Below are 21,524 nucleotides of genomic sequence, written 5' to 3'. Positions count from 1 at the left end.
ATTTTCTTAGTTGTTTGTTACCTCCACCACCAAAGGTGGATGGAGGTTATGTTTCCACCCCTGTCTGTTTACCTCCGCTACCAAAGGTGGATGGAGGTCTGGTGGATGGAGGTCTGTCTGTTTGTGAGCAAAATATCTCAAAAAGTGGAGGACGGATTCGGATGAAATTTGGCAGAGATGTAGTGTATGTGACAAGGACGAAATAATTAGATTTTGGTGAAGATTTGGATTCGGATCCGGCTACTAAAATGTTTTATGTGATTCTTCACCATTGGGAGATAGAGCCAAAAACGATACATAGCAGGATATCTCAAAAAGTTATGGATGTATTTGGACGAAACTTGTTGGACAGGTTGTGTGTGTGACGAGGAAGAATCAATTCGATTTTGGTGAAGATCCGGATCCGGCTACTATAATTTAAAAAGTAATTCTTCACTATTGAGTGATCTGGCCAACTAGGCGGAGGTATGCTCTCTTGTTCTGTTTTCTTGAATGTTTGTTGGTCCGCACAATATCTCAGCCATCCTTTGAGATAGGAAGCTGAAATGTGGGCACAATAGTGAACAAGTGCTTTTGCAAAAACGTTATTTTTCATTTTTTGATGAATCAATTAATTGATTAATTACTTCGTTTTTATCGATTTTTTAGTTATTTATTTTCTTTCTCATCTGGGCAATATCGCAGGCACCTTTTAAGCTAGGAAACTTATAATTGAACACGACAGTGACCAAATGATTTGACTTTTTATTTATTACCTCCGCCACCAAAGGTGGATGGAGGTTATGTTTGCACCCTTGTCTGTCTGTTTGTTTGTCTGTCCTTTTGTGAACAAGATATCTGAAAAGGTTGTGGTCGGATTCGGATGAAATTTGTCAGAGCGGTAGCGTATGTGACGAGGACGAAATGATTAGATTTTGGTGAAGATCCGTATTCGGATCCGGCTACTATAATTTTTAAGTGATTCTTCATCATTTGAGAGATTGGGCTAATAACTACACATAGCAGGATATCTCAAAAAGTTGTGGATGGATTTGGAGTAAACTTGGTGCACCGGTTGGGTGTCTGACAAGGACAAATAGATTCGATTTTGGTGAAGATCTGAATTTGGATTCGGATATGAGAATTATTTAATTCTTAAGTGATTCCACACCATTGGGATAGGGCTAAAATCAACATATAGCAGAATATCTCAAAAAGTTATGGATGGATTTGGACGAAACTTGTTGAACAAGTTGTGTGTGTGACAAGAACAAGGTGTTTGGATTTTGGTTCAGGTCCAAATCTAGATCCGGCTCATCAGTGAGATACAAAACGTAAACTGTTCACCAGGCGGAGATATGCTCTCTACTGAGTGCCGTTTCTAGTTGTTTAATCAATTAATCGATTAATTATTTAAATTTTCGATCAATTTTTTTTTTAAAAGTTACACATTTGGATGAAGCGGTAGTGTTTTAGGTATTCTATTAGCCAATTGATTAAAGGAATTTATTATTTTTCTATTATTATTTATTTATTTTAATTACACAATTAATCAATCCATTATTGTACACCGCTCCGTCCCAATTCTCTCTCCATGTGCTGCACTGTGGCATCGCCGGGCACCAATGTCGTGCTGGAGGACATGCTATTTATTTATTTATTTATTTTGGGATGGGGGTGGTGTACTTTGAATGTAGCTCTACTTAATATTCCTATTATTTTCTCTACCCTCTGTTTCCTTTCCTCCATCACATCCTTTTTCTCGCCTTTTCAATTTCCTGGGATTTCATTACAGTCTGGAAGATTTGTGGCAGCCTTTTGAACCATCCTGAATATTATAACATTTTTATGATTGTGTTGATACCTTTTCACCATAGAGCACATGCAATGGTGCCACTGGCTCTGACCTCTCCCTGCCTGCAGTGTCTATAAATGGCACTTTCATATTTTGCACCATTTGTTTAGTCTCGGAACTCAGGATTCAGGAAGTGGTTTGAGTGCGAGGTGAAAAGATGATTTTTTTAGGAATCATACCCAGCACAGTCTTCTATCCCATGCTAATGAAGTAGTCACCAAACAATCATGGCGGCAGGCATAATCTTTTGTATATCCACCTGGAAATGAAGACCTTTTGTTGCAGGTTCCCAGTGAGGGACAGGAATAATATTCTGCTTTGATTATGTAGTAGCGTTTCATCAAGCGGATGCAGAGACGCTGGAAATCGAATTTATATATCTTTCTGGGGGAAAATGAGAATACTTTACCCATATTTTATTATTTTTCTATCATTTCAAACCATCTTCTCAAACCGATTGTGTCAGGTGTGGAAAATTTTTTTTACTCCTTCACAAAACTCGTGAATCTGGTAATTTAAATGTTTTCTGGTAATTTTTATTCACTCCCAGGTTATTATTTGCACTTTAATTTATGGCAGACATTTGTACTCTGCTGGCAAGAGCAAGCTTTCTGTGCTATATTTTAATGTGACACTATCTACCATCACAGAGACAATCTGCATCCATATGCCATATGCTATGGTTCACTGCAAATAGGGCTAATAATCTTCCTGTTATTGGGTGTTTTCTCTTGCATCTACAGTGCCTTTGAAAAAAATCTGCATTAATGTTTGTTGGTGGAAAGGATAACTCTCTTGCAACAGAAAGTCACTGAGAAATTATCAAGTTTCTTATTTTCTACAACAGAGACAGTGACAAACAAACAGTAAATGTACATGTGCTTCAACTCTGCGAGGTAGGTACTCAGGTATAATTTATAGAGGCCGGAATACAATGGAGAGTTTGTGTGTTATCTCCATTTGCCAGTTTCAGAAGGTGGAACGGAGTCCTCCCAGGTCTCGAAGTATCGACCTCTCGTCATGATTCATGGACCAGTTTGTGAAGTTGTCTTGTTCTCAAAGTTTTGTTCCGAAGGCTCGAAGGTTCCGAAGGATCGTCACCAAGACTCTGACAGCTTCTAACTGCAGTTTTTTGTTGTAATATTCCCTGGGATGGTTTTTAAGATCTCTGTGAGGTTCTTTATAGTTTATATCATTCCCGCTGCTCCAATCACTGGTACAATTCCAGTGCTCTTCAGCTTCCAGGGTGTTTTCACTTCATTTTTGAGATCTCGGTATTTGGTCATTTTCTTGATTTCTGTGGTGTTTAGGCCAAAATCGCTGGGTACTGATGCCTCAATTAGCAATGCCTTCTTTTCTTTTGTGTACCTCACCACGATATCCAGTCACAATGCTTTGTTTTCTGTGTTCATGCTCGATGGGATCATTAGGTTGTAGGTGAGCATTACTTCCTTATTTACAGTGATTGCTTTTGGTTCATGTTTCCACGAGTTTTCTGGAACTGGAATATTGAGACTTCTGCAGATGTGCCAGTGGATTACTCCACATACCTTGTTGTGCCTTTGTGTGCACAGCTGCTCTGACATGAGTTTTTTACATCCCGATAGAAGGTGGCTCGTACTTTCTCTTTCTACCTTGCAAAACCTCCACTTGTATGATTGACTCAGTCCCAATGGAACGGAGATCTACTAAGTCTCAAATTATCTACCTCCGTTAAATTCTGCTTCAAATCCTCAGTCTTTAAATTGACTCAAGTGTTTACTGCTGAACCTATCCAGGCAGGAAGTGTCGTGATATGCATGCGCTCATGGCATTTAATGCCATGACGCATTTGTCAAGACAGAAGGGTCTTGTTTGGATTATTGTTATACCCGACCGTAACCCCACGTCCTGGTTGGTATGGCAGTGAGGCCATGGTAATGTTGTCATGTGGCAGATGCACATTACTGTCCTCAGATCGTGCAGCTTCAGCTGTTATGGCACAATAACTGTGCCTTTCTTCTCTAGCAAGATAGGGGGTGCAACACAGTATAGAGCCGACAAGGTTGCATGGTCACAAGTAAACGATTAGGTGGTGTGTAGTCCTGATGAGCTCATAACCACGGTAAAAGCATGATCGGTGACTCCACTGTTTTTTTACTTGTGACCTTTAAATCCTCACTCTTTAAAATAGACTTGAGTGTGCATGCATTGCTGAGGCTATCTGGGCAGAAAGCGTTGCGGTACGCATGTACTCATGGCGTTTAATGCCAAGATGCATTTATCGGGTTATAAGGGCCTTGTTTGAATTATACATACAGTATATACACACACACACGCACATATATGTACAGACTTGGCATTTAATATGGAATTTTTTTTTTTCTTGACTTGGGTTTACTTTCTTAACTCAGTATATCAATCTGGTGAGTTTCTTTTACACTTTGGTGATTTATTTGTTCAAAGAACCATGTCACTGATTGTCTGTCGCAGCAAGAAGTCAACAACAGGATTATATCACAGGTGGCATGGCAAAATGTATGGACAGGTGCATTTGATGATTGGCTTCACAGTCGGGTATACAAGGGTTGTTGCGTTCTGTATTAGTGGAAAACAACTGCTGCACGTCTCCAAAAGTTATTGCCGCTTCCTCTGGAGATGGTCCGTCAACTCGACAACGCTGTTTGTCATGGAGTGGTGGCTTTACGAAATTACGGCATGAAACCGTGCTATTGCTCGGCAGTATGGCATCACTCAAGGTCAGGTGTCAAATATCCTGAAACGAAATGCTCAGAGGGGTGTCCCTACTCCAATACCGAGGCAAAGACGTCCCCGCAGAACCACAAGAAGGGATGATCGCCAGCTGCACTGGTTAGTCCGCAATGGCCGTACCAAGTCAGCTAATCGGCTTAGGGCTGAGTGGCAGCAACTGACAAATGTGCCTGCATCCAGAAGGCTAGTCAACCAACGACTGGTTCAAGCAGGCAATCGTGCCAGGCGTACCCTGAGAAAGCCATGCCTGACCAGACAACACCGCCAGCGCCGATTGCAGTGGGCCAGAGAGCACCGTCAATGGCAGCCAGGACACTGGAATCACGTGATATTCACTGACGAGTCTAGATTTCTGGTCTATCGTCAAGATGGCCACGTCCGAGTGCGCAGACAAGTGCATGAAGCCTACAACACAAGATTGTATAGTGCCAAGAGTCCAAGCTGGAGGTGGTGGGGTGACCGTTTGGGCTGCTTTTCATGCAGGGGGTAAAACTGACCTGGTTGTTCTGAATGGAAACCTGAACCAGTTCAAGTACAGGGCCATTCTGGAAGAAACATTGCTTCCATTTGCTCGTGCAGCCTTTCGAGGAAAGTTTGTCTTCCAAGATGACAACGCACAGCCTCATCGTGCTCGCCTGATCCAACACTTTCTTGCTGACCGTGGTGTAGAGCATATGGAGTGGCCTGCCATGTCCCCGGATATGAATCCGATAGAGAACTTGTGGGCAGAATTAACACGTCAAATCGACCTCTTGGACCAGCAGCCGACCTCTGTGCGTGAATTGCAGCAGGCTATTGTCACTGCGTGGCAAGCGATTCCTGTCCAAACCTTGGCAAATCTCGTGAACAGCATACCTCAACGTGTACGTGCTCTCCTGAATGCTCGTGGGGGTTACACGAAGTACTGAGCTGTAATTTTACTGTCGGTAATCCCAGTCGTAATTTAACTTTTGTTTTTGTTAAAAAATTTTTTGGCTAATGTGCAAAATAAAGAGACACTTCTGGAAAACGTACAGAAGTTTAACACAGTACTGTCTGTGAATTGATTTCGATATCACTTTTCATCACTTTCAAGGATCAATTTATTTGTTTCGAAATGTCAAATGTGGTTTTTGTTTCTTTTAAAGGTCACATTAACAAAATCTGGAATAATTTAAACATAATTCCAATGAACTTTTGGTTCTAAGACATCTTGAAAAGTAAGTTCACCCCCACAAAAAAAATATTCCATATTAAATGCCAAGTCTGTATATATATATCTATATATATATATATATATATATATATATATATATATATATATATATATATATATATATATATATACATATATATATATATATATATATATATTTATCATCCATGGACACGTGTTTTGGGCCACAGATGCTCCCTCTCCATGGTGGACTGGTCTATGAAGTCGAGAATTTAATTATATTCTTGTTATTGGCTGCAGTACAATCCTATGGATCATACCTAATTGGTGAAACTTGTGCAATTCTTTAGCCAGCAGAGCCTTTCAAATTTATTTATATTCAATATATAAAGCTCTTTCCAACCATTGACACCCTCACCCACTGATGTAAATGTTTCGTACCTTCTATGTGGGTTTGAAAGCTGAAATTTTGCACACTGATGCAACTGAAAGCCAATGTCCCTGGAAAAATCACAAAACTGTTAAAATATTTCCATAAACAAAAATATCCTTAAATAAAAGTCAGCCAGTGCAGCCTCTGTCTGCTCACTTCAGGCCACATGACCCAAGACAATGGAGCTCATACTCAAACTGGTTCCTAGGCAATGCTAACACGTGCCTCTTCCGCATCTTATTTTATAACTTTTGCTGTATTTACATGAAGATTACTATACCTGTAATTTTTCAATGAAAAGCTCATTCGTATCACTAATTGTTGATTTACTTTAGTTATTTATCTGTTTGCAGATTGCAAGCACAATGGGCTTTTCAAACAGTCAAAGGAGGCCAGGCTTTACACATTAGAAAGGGAGCAATTAAAAGTGATTACTATGCCTATGTCTCTGGTTAATGTTTGCTTAAGTATTGACAGGTTTTACACATTGCTAATTATAGTCATAGTAATTAGCAATTTGTTAGTTACAAGTAATCCGAGTGATTGATGAAGGCATACGGTAAATATTGTACATTTTATTATACTGCATTACATCTACTCTTAAGTATTTCAAGGCTACAACCCATGCTGTGTATATTTCCACACCAGCACTTGCTGCAAGGATCATAACCAACAGAGGGTCCAGGCAACACATCCACCCTGTTTAGTTGGCAGGAGGATAAATATCAACATTAAAATGAGCAATCCGGCTCACTTGCCGTCTGTGCAAATCACAAACTGCCCACTGCCTAATGCATTGTGGCTGTTACACATTTGATAACCACAGCATCCATTTTTATTTTTATTTTTTGGTACACGATCGAGGCTTGTGTAAGAGCTAACATTAATCACAAAAAAACAAACTGACACATAAAACATATGGTAAAAGGAGCGGGAGACAAGATGGGAAGAGAGAGGGAAGCACACAAGTACAACAGTAGAGAACAGGGACATCGGGAGATCTGTGGGAGGGAGAGGACTTGGGGGAAGGGGGCATGGGAAGGGGAGGGGGGGGGAGGTGGGAGAGGTAAAAAAAAAACATGGACACTTCTAGGACTTCCAGGAAAGAAGTCGGTATTTCAAAAAAGTGGATTTGGGGTGAATTAACAGGGGTAGAAAAGATCAAGGTTTTGGATGGGGGAAGATGAGAGATGGTGCTGAACATCTGTTTTAAAGACCTGGACGGAGGACTGGGATTGAAGAGAGTGAGGGAGTTTGTTCCAGAGAAGGGAGAAAAGAGGAATGAAAGAGTGAAGGTGATCATGGCAGATCGTGAGATCTGGATGTGAGACCTGAGATCATGGCATATTCCACCTGTTTGAAGAGTCTGTGATTTTGTCGAGGTCTGCAAAGAGTGAGGAGGCTGCAGACTGCCGATCTGAGGGATGAGGTATGGAGCGGCAGAGAGTGGAGTCATCAGCAAAGAGATAGAGAGGATTTTCCAGAGAGTCGGAGAGATCATTGATGAAGACCAGAAAAACCACAGGGCCCAGAGCACTGCCTTGGGGATCTCCAGCCTGAACAGGAAGGGGAGATAAGAGAAATCCATTCAGGGCCACATGTTGACTATGACCAGAGAGGAAGCCCGCAAGCCATGCGTGGAGATTTCCATGGATACCATAGGAGGAGAGTTTGGAGAGCAGAGTGGGGTGCCAGACCGTATCGAAGGCACGTGATATGTCAAGGGCGACAGCTCTGATTTACTGTTTGGTATTGAGGACCTCCATCCATTGTTGAGACAGCAGAATCAGCATGTCCAGAGTAGAATGACCTGGTCTGAATCCAAATTGATGATCAGAGATCAAGCCATTGGAGAAAAGGAAGGATTTGATATCTGAAGCAATGTTGGATTCCATGACTTTGCTGATAATTGGAAGCAGGCTGATTGGTCTGTAGTTGCAAGGATCTGTTTTTGCACATTTTTTGTGTAAAGCGTAATGTTGGCTGATTTCCAAGTGGATGGCAGATGACCTTGAGCAAAAGAGAGGGTGAAAAGAACAGAGAGAGGGTGTGAAAGAGCGGCAGAGCAAGTTTTTGGGTCCCGTGGGCTGATGCCGTCTGGTCCAGTTGCAGAATCGGAGTCGTGGTTTCACAAAAACTTCTCCACCTTGTCACGAGAGAAGGACACAGGTTCCCGGAGCAGTTGGGTTCGACTGGGTAAGGTGGGAACAGAGAGAGATGGGTTTGGGACACAAGATGTTGAGGCAAACACAGAGTTGAGGCATTCAGCTTTTTCACATGCGGAGTCATCTGTGTAGCCGTTTGAGGTAAGGGAGGGGATGGAGGGGGAAACAAACACCAGAAACAGATTTGACCAGACGCCTCCAGGATTTGGAAGAGGGATGCAGGTTTGAGAGTTTAGTCTTGAGAGTAGAGAGATATTGTTTCCTGGCCCTCCTGAAGGTGGACACACACCTGTTCCGGGCTTTGTGAAAGGAAATGAGATTGCCCTCCATTGGATTTGCCTTCCAGGAGGCGAAGGCATGTTGTTTCAGGGCAACTGCCTCACCACAAGATTCAGTGTACCATGGACGGGAGGAAGGGTATGACAAATGAAGATGAGATGGGATAAATCTGTGCATGAGAGAGAGCAGTTTGCTTTGGAAGAATTCCCAGGATGAGTTGATGCCAGAGGCAGTAGAGATGGGAGACCACCAGTCCAGATGATTGATGGCTGCTTGAAGTTGGCCTGAGTGAAATGCCAGACTTGTCGGCACTGAGGAGGCTCTCTGAGAATGGCCAGAGAGATGTCCACTTTAACAAGCATATGGTCAGATGAACCGATTGGAGCAGAAGAAGAGCAGCAAACATTTGTCGAGAAGTTTGTCATAACCAAATCTAGAAGAGAAGATGCTCCTTGACTGAGATCCGGGTTGGGAAATTGACAGATTGTGTCAGTCCCAGTTGGTAGCAGAAGTCCAATTAACCTATATGGGCTTAGTAGGCCTTTTTGAGTCAAAAAAAATATAGTCAGCCCATCCCCTGTGGAAAGGAATCTATCCACGGCCGTATTTCCCTGGCTCCCTGGCTGGCATGTCTGATGAGAGATTCCAGTGCATTATAACAACGCTAAGGACGTTTATTTTGGCCCCAATACCAAAGTACACACCTTGTTAAACTAATATGCATACACCTGCTTCTTATTGGCTGAGGCACAACCCTAGGTATGTTGCCACTGAGGTTATAGCGAGAATATGAGAACAATGGCCTATTCTTTTTGAAAGACATCACAGCATCCTTAATATTTACAGTTAAGTTCGGTAGACTCAGGATAGTTTTGAGGAGTGTGTTCACTCACCTTTCACCTGTCTTGCCTGGATTCAGATCTTGACCCAGCTATGAACTGTCACCCTGGTGTTTCACATGCAAGGCAATACATCCATATGTGTGCCGTCCATCGGAAGGATGTAACGCCATATGACTGATCTTCCAGCACCTGGTCCTCGGTGGATGTTAAAGATCCCATTGTCTTTCGCGAAGAGTAGTCGTGTTATCGCCGGCACCCTGAACAAATTGCAAATTTCTGCCGTAATTAGCTTCAAGTGAACATCAGGTTCTGCCCATCCAGTTCGTGAAAGAATTGGGCGACACAAGTTCCTGATCAAATCTATAAGAAGGTTGGAATAATTGGGGCCCTTAAAGGAGTAGCAGTAGTAATGTTGCATGGTGGACTGGAGACACACCTTAGCATGTCACTGAAAGATGGCACACTCATTGATGCATTCCCCCACCTGTAATTGCTAAGGTGACAGTTTTTAGTCGAGTCAGGAATCAAACCCACATTAGATGGCTCAAACCGACCAAATAGACATATTCACGATGCAACTGATGTTCAAACAGTAAATAACTATGACGACACTTGGTAGAGAGCGTACCTCCACTAGGGTGAACAGTATACGTTTTGTCTCCTACTGATTGGCCCGGATGTGGATCCAGACCTGAACCAAAATCTAATTGGCTTGTTTTTGTCACCTTACCATCTCATCCCCTTAGTTTTGTCAAAATCCGTCCGCAAGTTTTTGAGATATCCTGTTCACCGACAGACAAACATGGGGGAAAAATATAACCTTCATCCAACTTCGGTGGTGTAGGTAATATAGAGACCAAGTACATAACAGGGGTATTTGAACATTTCATTGGTTGTAGTAGGTGTTGGCTAAGCGATTAGGGTGCTGGCTTGGGATCCTAGGATCCTGGGTTTGAATCCCGGTGAATCGCTGAATTAACACCAGGAGGGTTGACTCAGCCTGTCATCCTTCCGAGGTCGGCAAATTGAGTACCAGTTCACTGGTAATTCCCTGTGTGTCGCAAGAGGCGACTAACAGGGTTGGCAGCAGGAATGGCATCCGGCCATAAAACATTGCTTCAAAAAAGGGGACCAAGGTGCCCGAAAAAGGCCAACCCCAGCTCTATTTGGTGGTTCTATTCTGGTTCTATTTCTAATTGTGGTTCTATTGTGGTTCTATTTGTCGTAGGTCTATCGTTTTCAATCCGACCATGGCCGCCTCTCTGAATCGCTTGCTTCATTTTACGAGCGATTTGCGAAGCGATTTATGCGGAACGACTGGCTTGGCAAGCGATAGAAAGCCGCTTGCTAAAGGAACACCCCAGGTTTTGAGCGCTTTCTGCGCTTGCTAAACGGTTGATTTGGAACGGCTGACTTGGCAAGCGATAGCAAGCCGCTTGCTAAAGGAACACCCCAGGTATTGAGCGCTTTCTTCGCTTGCTAACGGTTGATATGGAACAGCTGGCTTGGCAAGCGATAGCAAGCCGCTTGCTAAAGGGACACCCCAGGTTTTGATCGCTTTCTGCGCTTGCTAAACGGTTGATAAGGAACGGCTGGCCCTGGCAAGCGATAGCAAGCCGCTTTCTAAAGGGACACCCCAGGTTTTGATCGCTTTTTGCACTTGCTAAACGGTTGATAAGGAATGGCTGGCTTGGCAAGCGATAGCATGCCGCTTGCTGAAGGGACACCCCAGGTTTTGGGCGCTTTCTGCACATGCTAAATGGTTGATATGGAACGGCTGGCTTGGCAAGCGATAGCAAGCCGCTTGCTAAAGGGACACCCCAGGTTTTGGGCGCTTTCTGCGCTTGCTAAATGGTTGATATGGAACGGCTGGCTTGGCAAGCGATAGCAAGCTGCTTGCTAAAGGGACACCCCAGGTTTTGATCGCTTTCTGCGCTTGCTAAACGATTGATAAGGAACGGCTGGCTTGGCAAGCGATAGCAAGCCGCTTGCTAAAGGGACACCCCAGGTTTTGGGCGCTTTCTGCACTTGCTAAACGGTTGATAAGGAACGGCTGGCTTGGCAAGCGATAGCAAGCTGCTTGCTAAAGGGACACCCCAGGTTTTGGGCGCTTTCTGCACTTGCTAAATGGTTGATATGGAACGGCTGGCTTGGCAAGCGATAGCAAGCCGCTTGCTAAAGGGACACCCCAGGTTTTGATCGCTTTCTGCGCTTGCTAAACGGTTGATAAGGAACGGCTGGCTTGGCAAGCGATAGCAAGCCGCTTGCTAAAGGGACACCCCAGGCTTTGGGCGCTTTCTGCACTTGCTAAACGGTTGATAAGGAACGGCTGGCTTGGCAAGCGATAGGAAGCCGCTTGCTAAAGGGACACCCCAGGTTTTGTTGTGCATTTATATGGGGCTTATTTTCACCAATTTAGATGTGCACACCACTGGATGTCCTTTACAATTCATCTTCTTCCATGTGATAGATATCTATCTATAATTCCAGTAATCTCTGTGTGTGTGTCTGTGTATGTCTGTGTGTATGTGTGTGTGTATGTGTGTCTGTGACCGCTGTTTCTTGACAACCACGGGTCCGATATACTTGAAACTTGCCAGGTATATTGCTGGGGACCTGAGGATGTGCCTTTTCAAGGTTTCATATTAATCGGAGAAGTAGTTACCGAGCTATGTCCAAAAAACGATTCAACCAATCAGAGAGCAGCGAGCTATCACGTGTGCCGAACGTGGCGAACAGACTCTGCCTCGGACGGCACATTTGAGAGCGTATTCATTTATTTCACGTTGGCAAACTATGTTGGCGCTATGTTGGCGTTAAACTATGTTTTAAAACTAATTAAAACTAATTTGCGATTCATCGTAACTGCGATATGCGACCTTCCGGACAGTCAAATGAGGACGTCACTTCCGGACTTACGGATAGTCATAGTGACGACGTACTGATGCTGAATGTGGCGAGCAGACGCTGTAAGGTACGATCGATTGTAGTACACGTTTATAATAACTCTGCCGATACAGGCCCGATTAACTGCAGCGCCATCCGAGCTGCGGCGTCGGGACGATACATTCATTGTACGGTCACATCACGCACTTACGGGCACGCCCATGGGCCCATGGGCACGCCCATGCATGCATGGGCGAAGACATTTTTTTTTTTTTTTTTGGCAAGGAACGGGCACCCACGTACGGGCACGTCCTAGTGGATATAATTCCCAATTGGGTACTGCTTTGTGAAGTGCATGGTTTTTCACTGTCAGTCCTGTTGTGTTTGTTGTGTGGCAGAGAGAAACTGGATGGAACACAACTACAAGCAGACATTGTTCGAAACAAGGCAGACCTCTCTACAGTAAGCAATTCCTATTCTTACCTTTACTCACCTGTTATTATAATAAATGCTCACCTGAACCTTGCAATGCTTCATTGTCTCTCAGTTACTGTCTTAAGGATCTGTCTTTATCTTTAACAGACAGGATGTTTAATGATGCAACGATAAACTCATTATATTATGGGGTCAAGAGGTCAAATGTCTGAGGTCCAATTAGGTAAAAATTCTGTTATGTGCTAACTTGTGAACCAGTGATGAGATGTTGACCAAACTTGATGTAAGTATATATTATGACACATTGATGAAGTGGCTATATTTTGGCATCAGAGGTCAAAGGTCAGAGGTCATGTCAGGTAAAAATGTTATACTTGGGAACAGCTGACGGGATTTAAATCACACTTGGCACAAGTATGTATAAACTTCGGTGAGTGCGTCCATCCATGATAGATTATTTGTTACTAAACGGTTAAGGGTCAGCGGTCACATTAAACGTCCTGTTAAGGTTATATACCATTGGCTATGATATTTGAACTAAACTTAAATGAATGTACCATATGATACATATGTACAGATTATATATTGAGGTCAAATGGTCTTGAGGTTTTAGGTCAAAGTTAGAGTAAATAAAGACAATGTGTGTGAAGGCGTATTGGTCGACCTATCATCATCTTTCCAACCTGGTGTTGGCTTAGCGGTTAGGGTGCCGGCTTGGGATCCTAGGATACTGGGATTGAGTCCCGGTCGATCGCTGAATTAACTACCAGGGGGGTTGACTCAGCCTGTCATCCTTCTGAGGTCGGCAAATTGAGTACCAGTTCACTGGTAATTCCCTGTGTGTTGCAAGAGGCGACTAACAGGGTTGGTGGCAGGAAGGGCATCCGGCCATAAAACATTGCTTCAAAAAGGGGACCATGGTGCCCAAACAATGCCAACCCCCGCTCTGTGGGGAAAATGGCCTCTAAAGGTGGTCTTCTATCATCATCTTACAAATACCTATCATTATCAGGCAAACGTCAGCTCGCCAAATAAGTACAGTAGTTCTAGGAACCTCAAGCACCTACCCTTTTCAAAGATAACATGTGGACCGGGAGCCCCTGGGCCTGGGCGTCAACCTAGCTGGAAAGTTAACCAATTTTCATGTATATAGCAATGGTCCCTGTGCAAACAGTTCAATCTTGGTTTCATCAGACTACAGAATCTTGTTTCTGAGAGTCCTTTATGTACTTTTTTGCAAACTCCAAGCAGGCTTTCATGTGTCTTTCACTGAGGAGAGGCTTCCGTCTGGCCACTCTGCCATAAATCCCAGATCGGTGGAGTGCTGCAGTGATGGTTGTCCTTCTGGAAGTTTCTCCCATCTCCACACAGGATCTCTGGAGCTCAGCCAGAGTGACCATCGGGTTCTTGGTCACCTCTATTACCAAGGCCCTTCTCCCCCAATTGCTGAGTTTGGCTGGGCGGCCAGCTCCAGGAAGAGTCCTGGTTGTTCCAAACTTCTTCCATTTAAGAATCATGGAGGCCACTGTGCTCTTGGGAACCTTCAATGCAGCAGAGATTTTTTTGTCGGCTTCCCCAGATCTGTGCCTCGACACAATCCTGTCTCTGAGCTCTGCAGGCAGTTCCTTCGACCTCATGGCTTGGTTTTTGCTCTGATATGCATCGTCAGCTGTGAGACCTTATATAGACAGGTGTGTGCCTTTCCAAATCATGTCCAATCAATTTAATTTACCACAGGTGGACTCCAATCAAGGTGTAGAAACATCTCAAAGATGATCAAGAGAAATGGGAGGCATCTGAGCTAAATTTCAAGTGTCATAGCAAAGGGTCTGAATACTTATGTCAATGTGATATTTCAGTTGTTTTTTTAAAAATGAATTTGCAAAACTTTCTAAAATCCTGTTTTCTCTTTGTCATTATGGGGTATTGAGTGTAGATTGATGAGGGAAAAAATGAATTTAAACGATTTCAGCATAAGGCTGCAACATAACAAAATGTGAAAAAAGTGAAGGGGTCTGAATACTTTCTGAATGCACTGTATATATATATATATATATATATATTTATTTATAGATGCACAGTACACACACACACACACACACACACACACACACACACACACACACACACACACACACACACACACACACACACACACACACACAACACACACACACACACACACACACACACACACACACACACATTTGAGATATGCCAAGCAGACAAATAAGACATCAGCCATTATATAGCTTGCAGTGTTAGTGTGAGAATCTTCTGAGGTTATTCCGAAGACTGAATGGCTCAGCGGGCTGTGGTCGCATTGGCAAAGCGCTCCTTGGGTTTGTGTCCTGGGTTAAGTCAGGGTTTTTTCACACTAGCCACACACAGGAATCTATTCCTGTTTATTAAATTATACACACGAGATTAATCTCTAAGACACACACACACACACACACACACACACACACACACACACACACACACACACTAGGGTCTGCCTACCAGGCACATACGATGCTGGCCATTATAAAACTTGTAGTGTTAGTGTGAGAAATTCCAGAGGTTATGCTGAACACTCAATAGCTCAGTAGGCCGTCGCTGCATTAGTGATGAGGTTTGTGGGTTAAAGTTCTGGTTTGAGTCGGGATGTTTTCACACTAGCCCCACGCAGGAATTTATCCCTGTTTAATAAATTATATAGACTATATTGATCTCTAACACGCACACACACACACACTCACATTCAGGGTCTACCTCACAGATATGGAAGACTTTGGCTATTCTAAAGCTTGCAGTGTAAGTGTGAGGAATTTCTGCGGTTATTCCGAACACTCAATAGCTCAGTGGGCCGTCACCGAGTTAGTGATGAGGTTTGTAGGTTCAAGTTCCGGTTTGAGTCGGGATGTTTTCACACTAGCCCCACGCAGCAATTTACTTCCTGTTTATTAAATTTGTAGATGAGTTCATCTCCGATGCACTTCCACATACACTTCCACACACATACATACTCTCACATCTGGGGTTTGCCAAGCAGGCACGTAAGACATCGGCCATTATATAAAGCTTGCAGTGTTAGTGTGGGAAATTCCTGAGGTTGTTCCGAACACTCAATAGCTCAGTGGGCCGTCACCGAGTTAGTGATGAGGTTCGTCGGTTCAAGTTCCGGTTTGAGTCGGGATGTTTTAACACTAGCCCCACGCAGGAATTTATCCTTGTTTATTACAAATATGTATGTATAATAATATATCCATATATAGTGCTATCCGGATCATGCAGCAATGGCTGTGCAAGGTCTCGAACTGGTGTTCTCACCAATCCCAGTTAAGGGTGCATCATTAAACAGTATAAAGTCCGAAGGCCTCAAAGTCACTAAATGTATGGAAAACACAACTGCTTGTTTTCCTGCCATTTCTTGTTTGAATTGCCATTGCTAATTTCTCCCGCCATTTTCTGCCTTGTTTCCTTTGATTCAACCTATGGGTGTGAAGGAATGTGTTTTGACTTATGGTGTTCAGGTTTAGTCACGATGTAACCTCCTGGGCAATATACACAAATGTTACAGGCATGTATAGTGAGCGAACTGGAAAAAGAAAGGGAAGGAAAGAGAAAAGGAAAGATGAGTGGCATTCGTGGTTTGAGCTGTCCATATGAAAAAATTGTTTTTTTAAAATTAATTAACATTCTCAACATCTATCTATCCACATGGATACGGCATATACTTAAAATCTAAACGGAATACGAAGAGATAACTCGCTTAATCCTGTGTTGGTGCTTCATTCTTTCCCGGGGGTTCACCACCGCCAAAGGATTGTTCATTTTGTAGCCCAATGATGTTTATAATACCTCCTGTACAGCTAGTTTTTCAACAAAGACCTGGCATTTTTATTGTAACATTTTACAATCCTAAAAGATTTATTCCCCTTAATAAAATGGCCTCTAATGAGATTTTAAGCATTTTCTGTGTCTTGATCTGGGAATTTATTGATTTTGTTGTGCTGATGTCAGCATGATGAATGCAAATCTAAAGTGTGCGTGTGCGCATGCACATGAACATGCAGGTCCTATAGTGTTTGTGTGCGTATGAACATGCATGTCCTACAGTGTTTGTGTGCGCATGAACATGCATGTCCTATAGTGTTTGTGTGCGTATGAACATGCATGTCCTACAATGTTTGTGTGCGTATGAACATGCATGTCCTATAGTGTTTGCATGCGCATGAACATACATGTCCTATAGTGTTTGTGTGCGCATGAACATGCATGTCCTATAGTGTTTGCATGCACATGCACATGCATGTCCTATAGTGTTTGCATGCGCATGAACATACATGTCCTATAGTGTTTGTGTGCGCATGAACATGCATGTCCTATAGTGTTTGCATGCACATGCACATGCATGTCCTATAGTGTTTGTGTGTGCATGAACATGCATGTCCTATAGTGTTTGCGTGTGCATGAACATGCCTGTCGTATATTGTTTGTGTGCACATGAACATGCATGTACTATAGCGTTTGTTTGCGCATGAACATGCATGTCCTATAGCATTTGTGTGCACATGAACATGAATGTCCTATAGTGTGTGGTTCCACATGAACATGCATGTTCTATAGTGTTTGCATGCACATGAACATGCATGTCCTATAGTGTTTGCATGCGCATGAACTTGAATGTCCGATAGTGTGTGTTTCCGCATGAACATGCATGTCCTATAGTGTTTGCATGCTCATGAACATGCACGTCCTATAGTGTTTGCATGCGCATGAACATGCATGTCCTATAGCGTTTGTGTGTGCATGAACATGCATGTCCTATAGTGTTTGTGTGCGCATGAACATGAATGCCCTATAGTGTTTGTGTGCGCGTGAGCATGAATGTCCGATAGTGTTTGTGTGCGCATGAACATGCATGTCCTATAGTGTTTGCATGCGCATGAACTTGAATGTCCGATAGTGTGTGTTTCCGCATGAACATGCATGTCCTATAGTGTTTGTGTGCGGACGTTCATTGTTGTACAGTTTAGACACCTGCCTTGGAGATCCATTGAAGGGTTTGTACAATCATAAGTAAAGCAATTGTGTTTAAAAACAAACAAACACTGAGATAAATGTAATTTCTATTCCTCAACTTTCATTTCTATCTTTGTCCTGTCCATCCTTTTCCGACTCATTCCTCGATTCCACCGCATGTGTAACAATTCACGACACCTATTGTCTTACATCATTCAGGGGATGAAACATTAATGCTTCTGCATCAAAAACTACATCCCCATCGAAATCCAAGAATTCCATATTGGTATTTTTAAAAATCAGATTTTAGTGGCATTTCGAGCAAGCACTTCCTTGATTGGATCCCTAAGAGGTATGAGTCCTTTCCTGTATTTTTTTATTTTATTTTTTCTGAGATGGAGGTTCGTGAAAGACAGGCTGACATGGGTGAGATAATAAGTGAAACAGACCATATAGTTCATCAGTGTTCTTTAACTTTTATCATTGTTTCCAAATAATATCTAAAGAACAGTTTTGGTTGATTTTAGATGTTATTTTTTTTCCAGAAAGTCTCTCCCATCTCATTGGCTAGCTGTACAGGAGTCTCTCCCATTTACAGAGTTGACTTTGGTGTGAAATCTTACAAATAAAATATACCACCATTGGCATATTGAGAAACATCTTACAGCGGCTCTCGCTGGCTAAGTGGAGAAGTCTATCCATGGCTGTCTGTGAAACGATGCCCCGTGTAGTGGAACGACGCCCCGTGTAGTGGAACGACGCCCCGTGTAGTGGAACGACGCCCCGTGTAGTGGAAGGACGCCCCGTGTAGTGAAACGATGCCCCGTGTAGTGGAACGATGCCCCGTGTAGTGGAATGACGCCCCGTGGAGCGGAACGACGCCCCGTGTAGTGGAAGGACGCCCCGCGTAGTGGAAGGACGCCCCGTGTAGTGAAACGATGCCCCTTGTAGTGAAACGATGCCCCGTGTAGTGGAACGATGCCCCGTGTAGTGGAACGACGCCCCGTGTAGTGGAACGACGCCCCGTGTAGTGGAACGACGCCCCGTGTAGTGGAACGACGCCCCATGTGGTGGAACGACGCCCCGTGTGGTGGAACGATGCCTCGTGTAGTGTAACGATGCCCCTTGTAGTGAAACGATGCCCCGTGTAGTGGAACGATGCCTCGTGTAGTGTAACGACGCCCCGTGTAGTGGAACGACGCCCCGTGTAGTGGAACGACGCCCCGTGTAGTGGAAGGACGCCCCATGTGGTGGAACGACGCCCCATGTGGTGGAACGACGCCCCGTGTGGTGGAACGATGCCTCGTGTAGTGTAACGATGCCTCGTGTAGTGAAACGATGCCTCATGTAGTGGAACGATGCCCTGTGTAGTGGAACGATGCCCCTGTAGTGAAAGGACGCCCCGTGTAGTGGAACGTCGCCCCGTGTAGTGGAACGATGCCCCGTGTAGTGGAACGATGCCCCGTGTAGTGGAACGACGCCCCGTGTAGTGGAACGACGCCCCGTGTAGTGGAACGACGCCCCGTGTAGTGGAACGACGCCCCGTGTAGTGGAACGACGCCCCGTGTAGTGGAACGACGCCCCGTGTAGTGGAACGACGCCCCGTGTAGTGGAACGACGCCCCGTGTAGTGGAACGACGCCCCGTGTAGTGGAACGACGCCCCGTGTAGTGGAACGATGCCCCGTGTAGTGGAACGATGCCCCGTGTAGTGGAACGATGCCCCGTGTAGTGGAACGATGCCCCGTGTAGTGGAACGATGCCCCGTGTAGTGGAACGATGCCCCGTGTAGTGGAACGATGCCCCGTGTAGTGGAACGATGCCCCGTGTAGTGGAATTACGCCCCGTGTAGTGGAACGATGGCCCATGTAGTGGAGCGATGGAACGATGCCCCGTGTAGTGGAGCGATGCCCCGTGTAGTGGAGCGATGCCCCGTGTAGTGGAACGATGCCCCGTGTAGTGGAACGATGCCCCGTGTAGTGGAACGATGCCCCGTGTAGTGGAACGATGCCCCGTGTAGTGGAACGATGCCCCGTGTAGTGGAACGATGCCCCGTGTAGTGGAACGATGCCCCGTGTAGTGGAACGATGCCCCGTGTAGTGGAACGATGCCCCGTGTTGTGGAACGATGCCCCGCGTAGTGGAACGATGCCCCGCGTAGTGGAACGATGCCCCGCGTAGTGGAGCGATGCCCCGTGTAGTGGAACGATGCCCCGTGTAGTGGAACGATGCCCCGTGTAGTGGAACGATGCCCCGTGTTGTGGAACGATGCCCCGTGTTGTGGAACGATGCCCCGCGTAGTGGAACGATGCCCCGCGTAGTGGAACGATGCCCCGCGTAGTGGAACGATGCCCCGCGTAGTGGAACGATGCCCCGCGTAGTGGAACGATGCCCCGCGTAGTGGAACGATGCCCCGCGTAGTGGAACGATGCCCCGCGTTGTGGAACGATGCCCCGCGTTGTGGAACGATGCCCCGTGTTGTGGAACGATGCCCCGCGTAGTGGAACGATGCCCCGCGTAGTGGAACGATGCCCCGTGTAGTGGAACGATGCCCCGTGAAGTGAAAAGATGCACATTGACATTATGATGGAGGTGTAAGTGATGAATGGTGAAGTCTGGCTATTGGTGGCACTGCTACGTCGTTGTTTAATCAGAAACAATACGGGTGGTTGAGGAAGTTAGTGTCCCACTGTCTCTTTGGCAGAAAAACTTGTGTTTCTTTTCTGCCTTGGAGGGATATTCTCTTCTTTTTCTTATTTACCTGTTTGTTTCCACTGCCATCTGCTGGTCCTCCTTCCACTGCTTTGACCTACTCATGTCGTCATCATTTTATTACATTGAATGCATCCATTTTAACATTCAATTCACCATCTGATGTGTTTGTCAAATCAGTTTTCAAGTTGATCATGTTGTCATCCATTGGAGAATTAGTCTTTTTTACATCGACGATTGGCTAATAAAGACAGTAGAATTCTCGCACAAGACATTGGGGAGTTGGTTTGTTGAGGATTTGATAGAGAGCAGTCTGGGGTTGAGGAGTCGCTTCCTGCTTCCACATGTGGTTCATCTAACAACCACACCACACAGCACAGAAAAGCATGCGCAGTCCTCCGCAAGACCCAAGGAGAATGGTGGTGCTTTTGGTTCGGCAACATTTTTGTCTCGATTCACAAGTCTGTATTTCTACTGTGCCATTTATATGGTTGAGACATGATGTATGGTGAAGTCTGCTTGTTGGTGCCGGTGCTGCACTGTTTAATCAGAAACAATATGAGTGGCTGAGGAAGTTGGTGCGATACTGGCTCTGGGGCAGAAAGGCTCATGTTTCTTTTTCTGCCTTGTGGGGACCTTCTCTTCATTTCTTATTTACCTTATTTCCTTCCACTCTCACCTGATTATTGTCCTTCCACAGGAACAACTGAATGAGACAAATTGGCAGATGTTCCCATCCTATTGGTGCACAATGGTGTGGTTAGCGGGAGGTGGCCTTGTCACACCCAACAATTTATTTTGAAGCAAACATCTTTCCAGTGTCCTGGAATAAGACATGTTGTACATGTTATTGTCGTCAGAATCCATGGTGACACCAATAAAGCTGTCAGCCTGTTGTTTGAGCTGTCCACATTTTAAAAAAATGGAAGTTTTCATTACAAAATTGTATCCTGTGCTTTCCAGCCAGTTGGACTTTTGTGTCACGGACATCACTCGGTGTATATATTGTTTTGAGTTACTAAAC

The 21,524-nt window shown here is 44.5% G+C and overlaps 1 protein-coding gene across 4 annotated transcripts in view; it reads left to right on the top strand.

Moving 5' to 3' along the window:
• The window catches only part of LOC137431166 (uncharacterized), an 808,282-nt gene that overhangs the window by 298,015 nt on the left and 488,743 nt on the right, over window positions 1–21,524 (top strand). For all 4 annotated transcript variants that reach the window (XM_078781584.1, XM_078781583.1, XM_078781585.1 and 1 more), the window contains one exon: window positions 12,745–12,808. In XM_078781584.1, coding sequence (XP_078637710.1) covers window positions 12,745–12,808 — 64 coding nt within the window. The remainder of the gene's footprint in view (window positions 1–12,744; window positions 12,809–21,524) is intronic.

The sequence above is a fragment of the Myxine glutinosa genome, chromosome 7 (genome assembly GCF_964187855.1).
Source record: "Myxine glutinosa chromosome 7, kmMyxGlut1.1, whole genome shotgun sequence".
Classification (NCBI taxonomy): Eukaryota; Metazoa; Chordata; class Myxini; order Myxiniformes; family Myxinidae; genus Myxine; species Myxine glutinosa.
The sequence above is the reverse complement of the archived record's forward strand: the minus strand, read 5'-3'. Positions and strand labels throughout refer to the sequence as shown.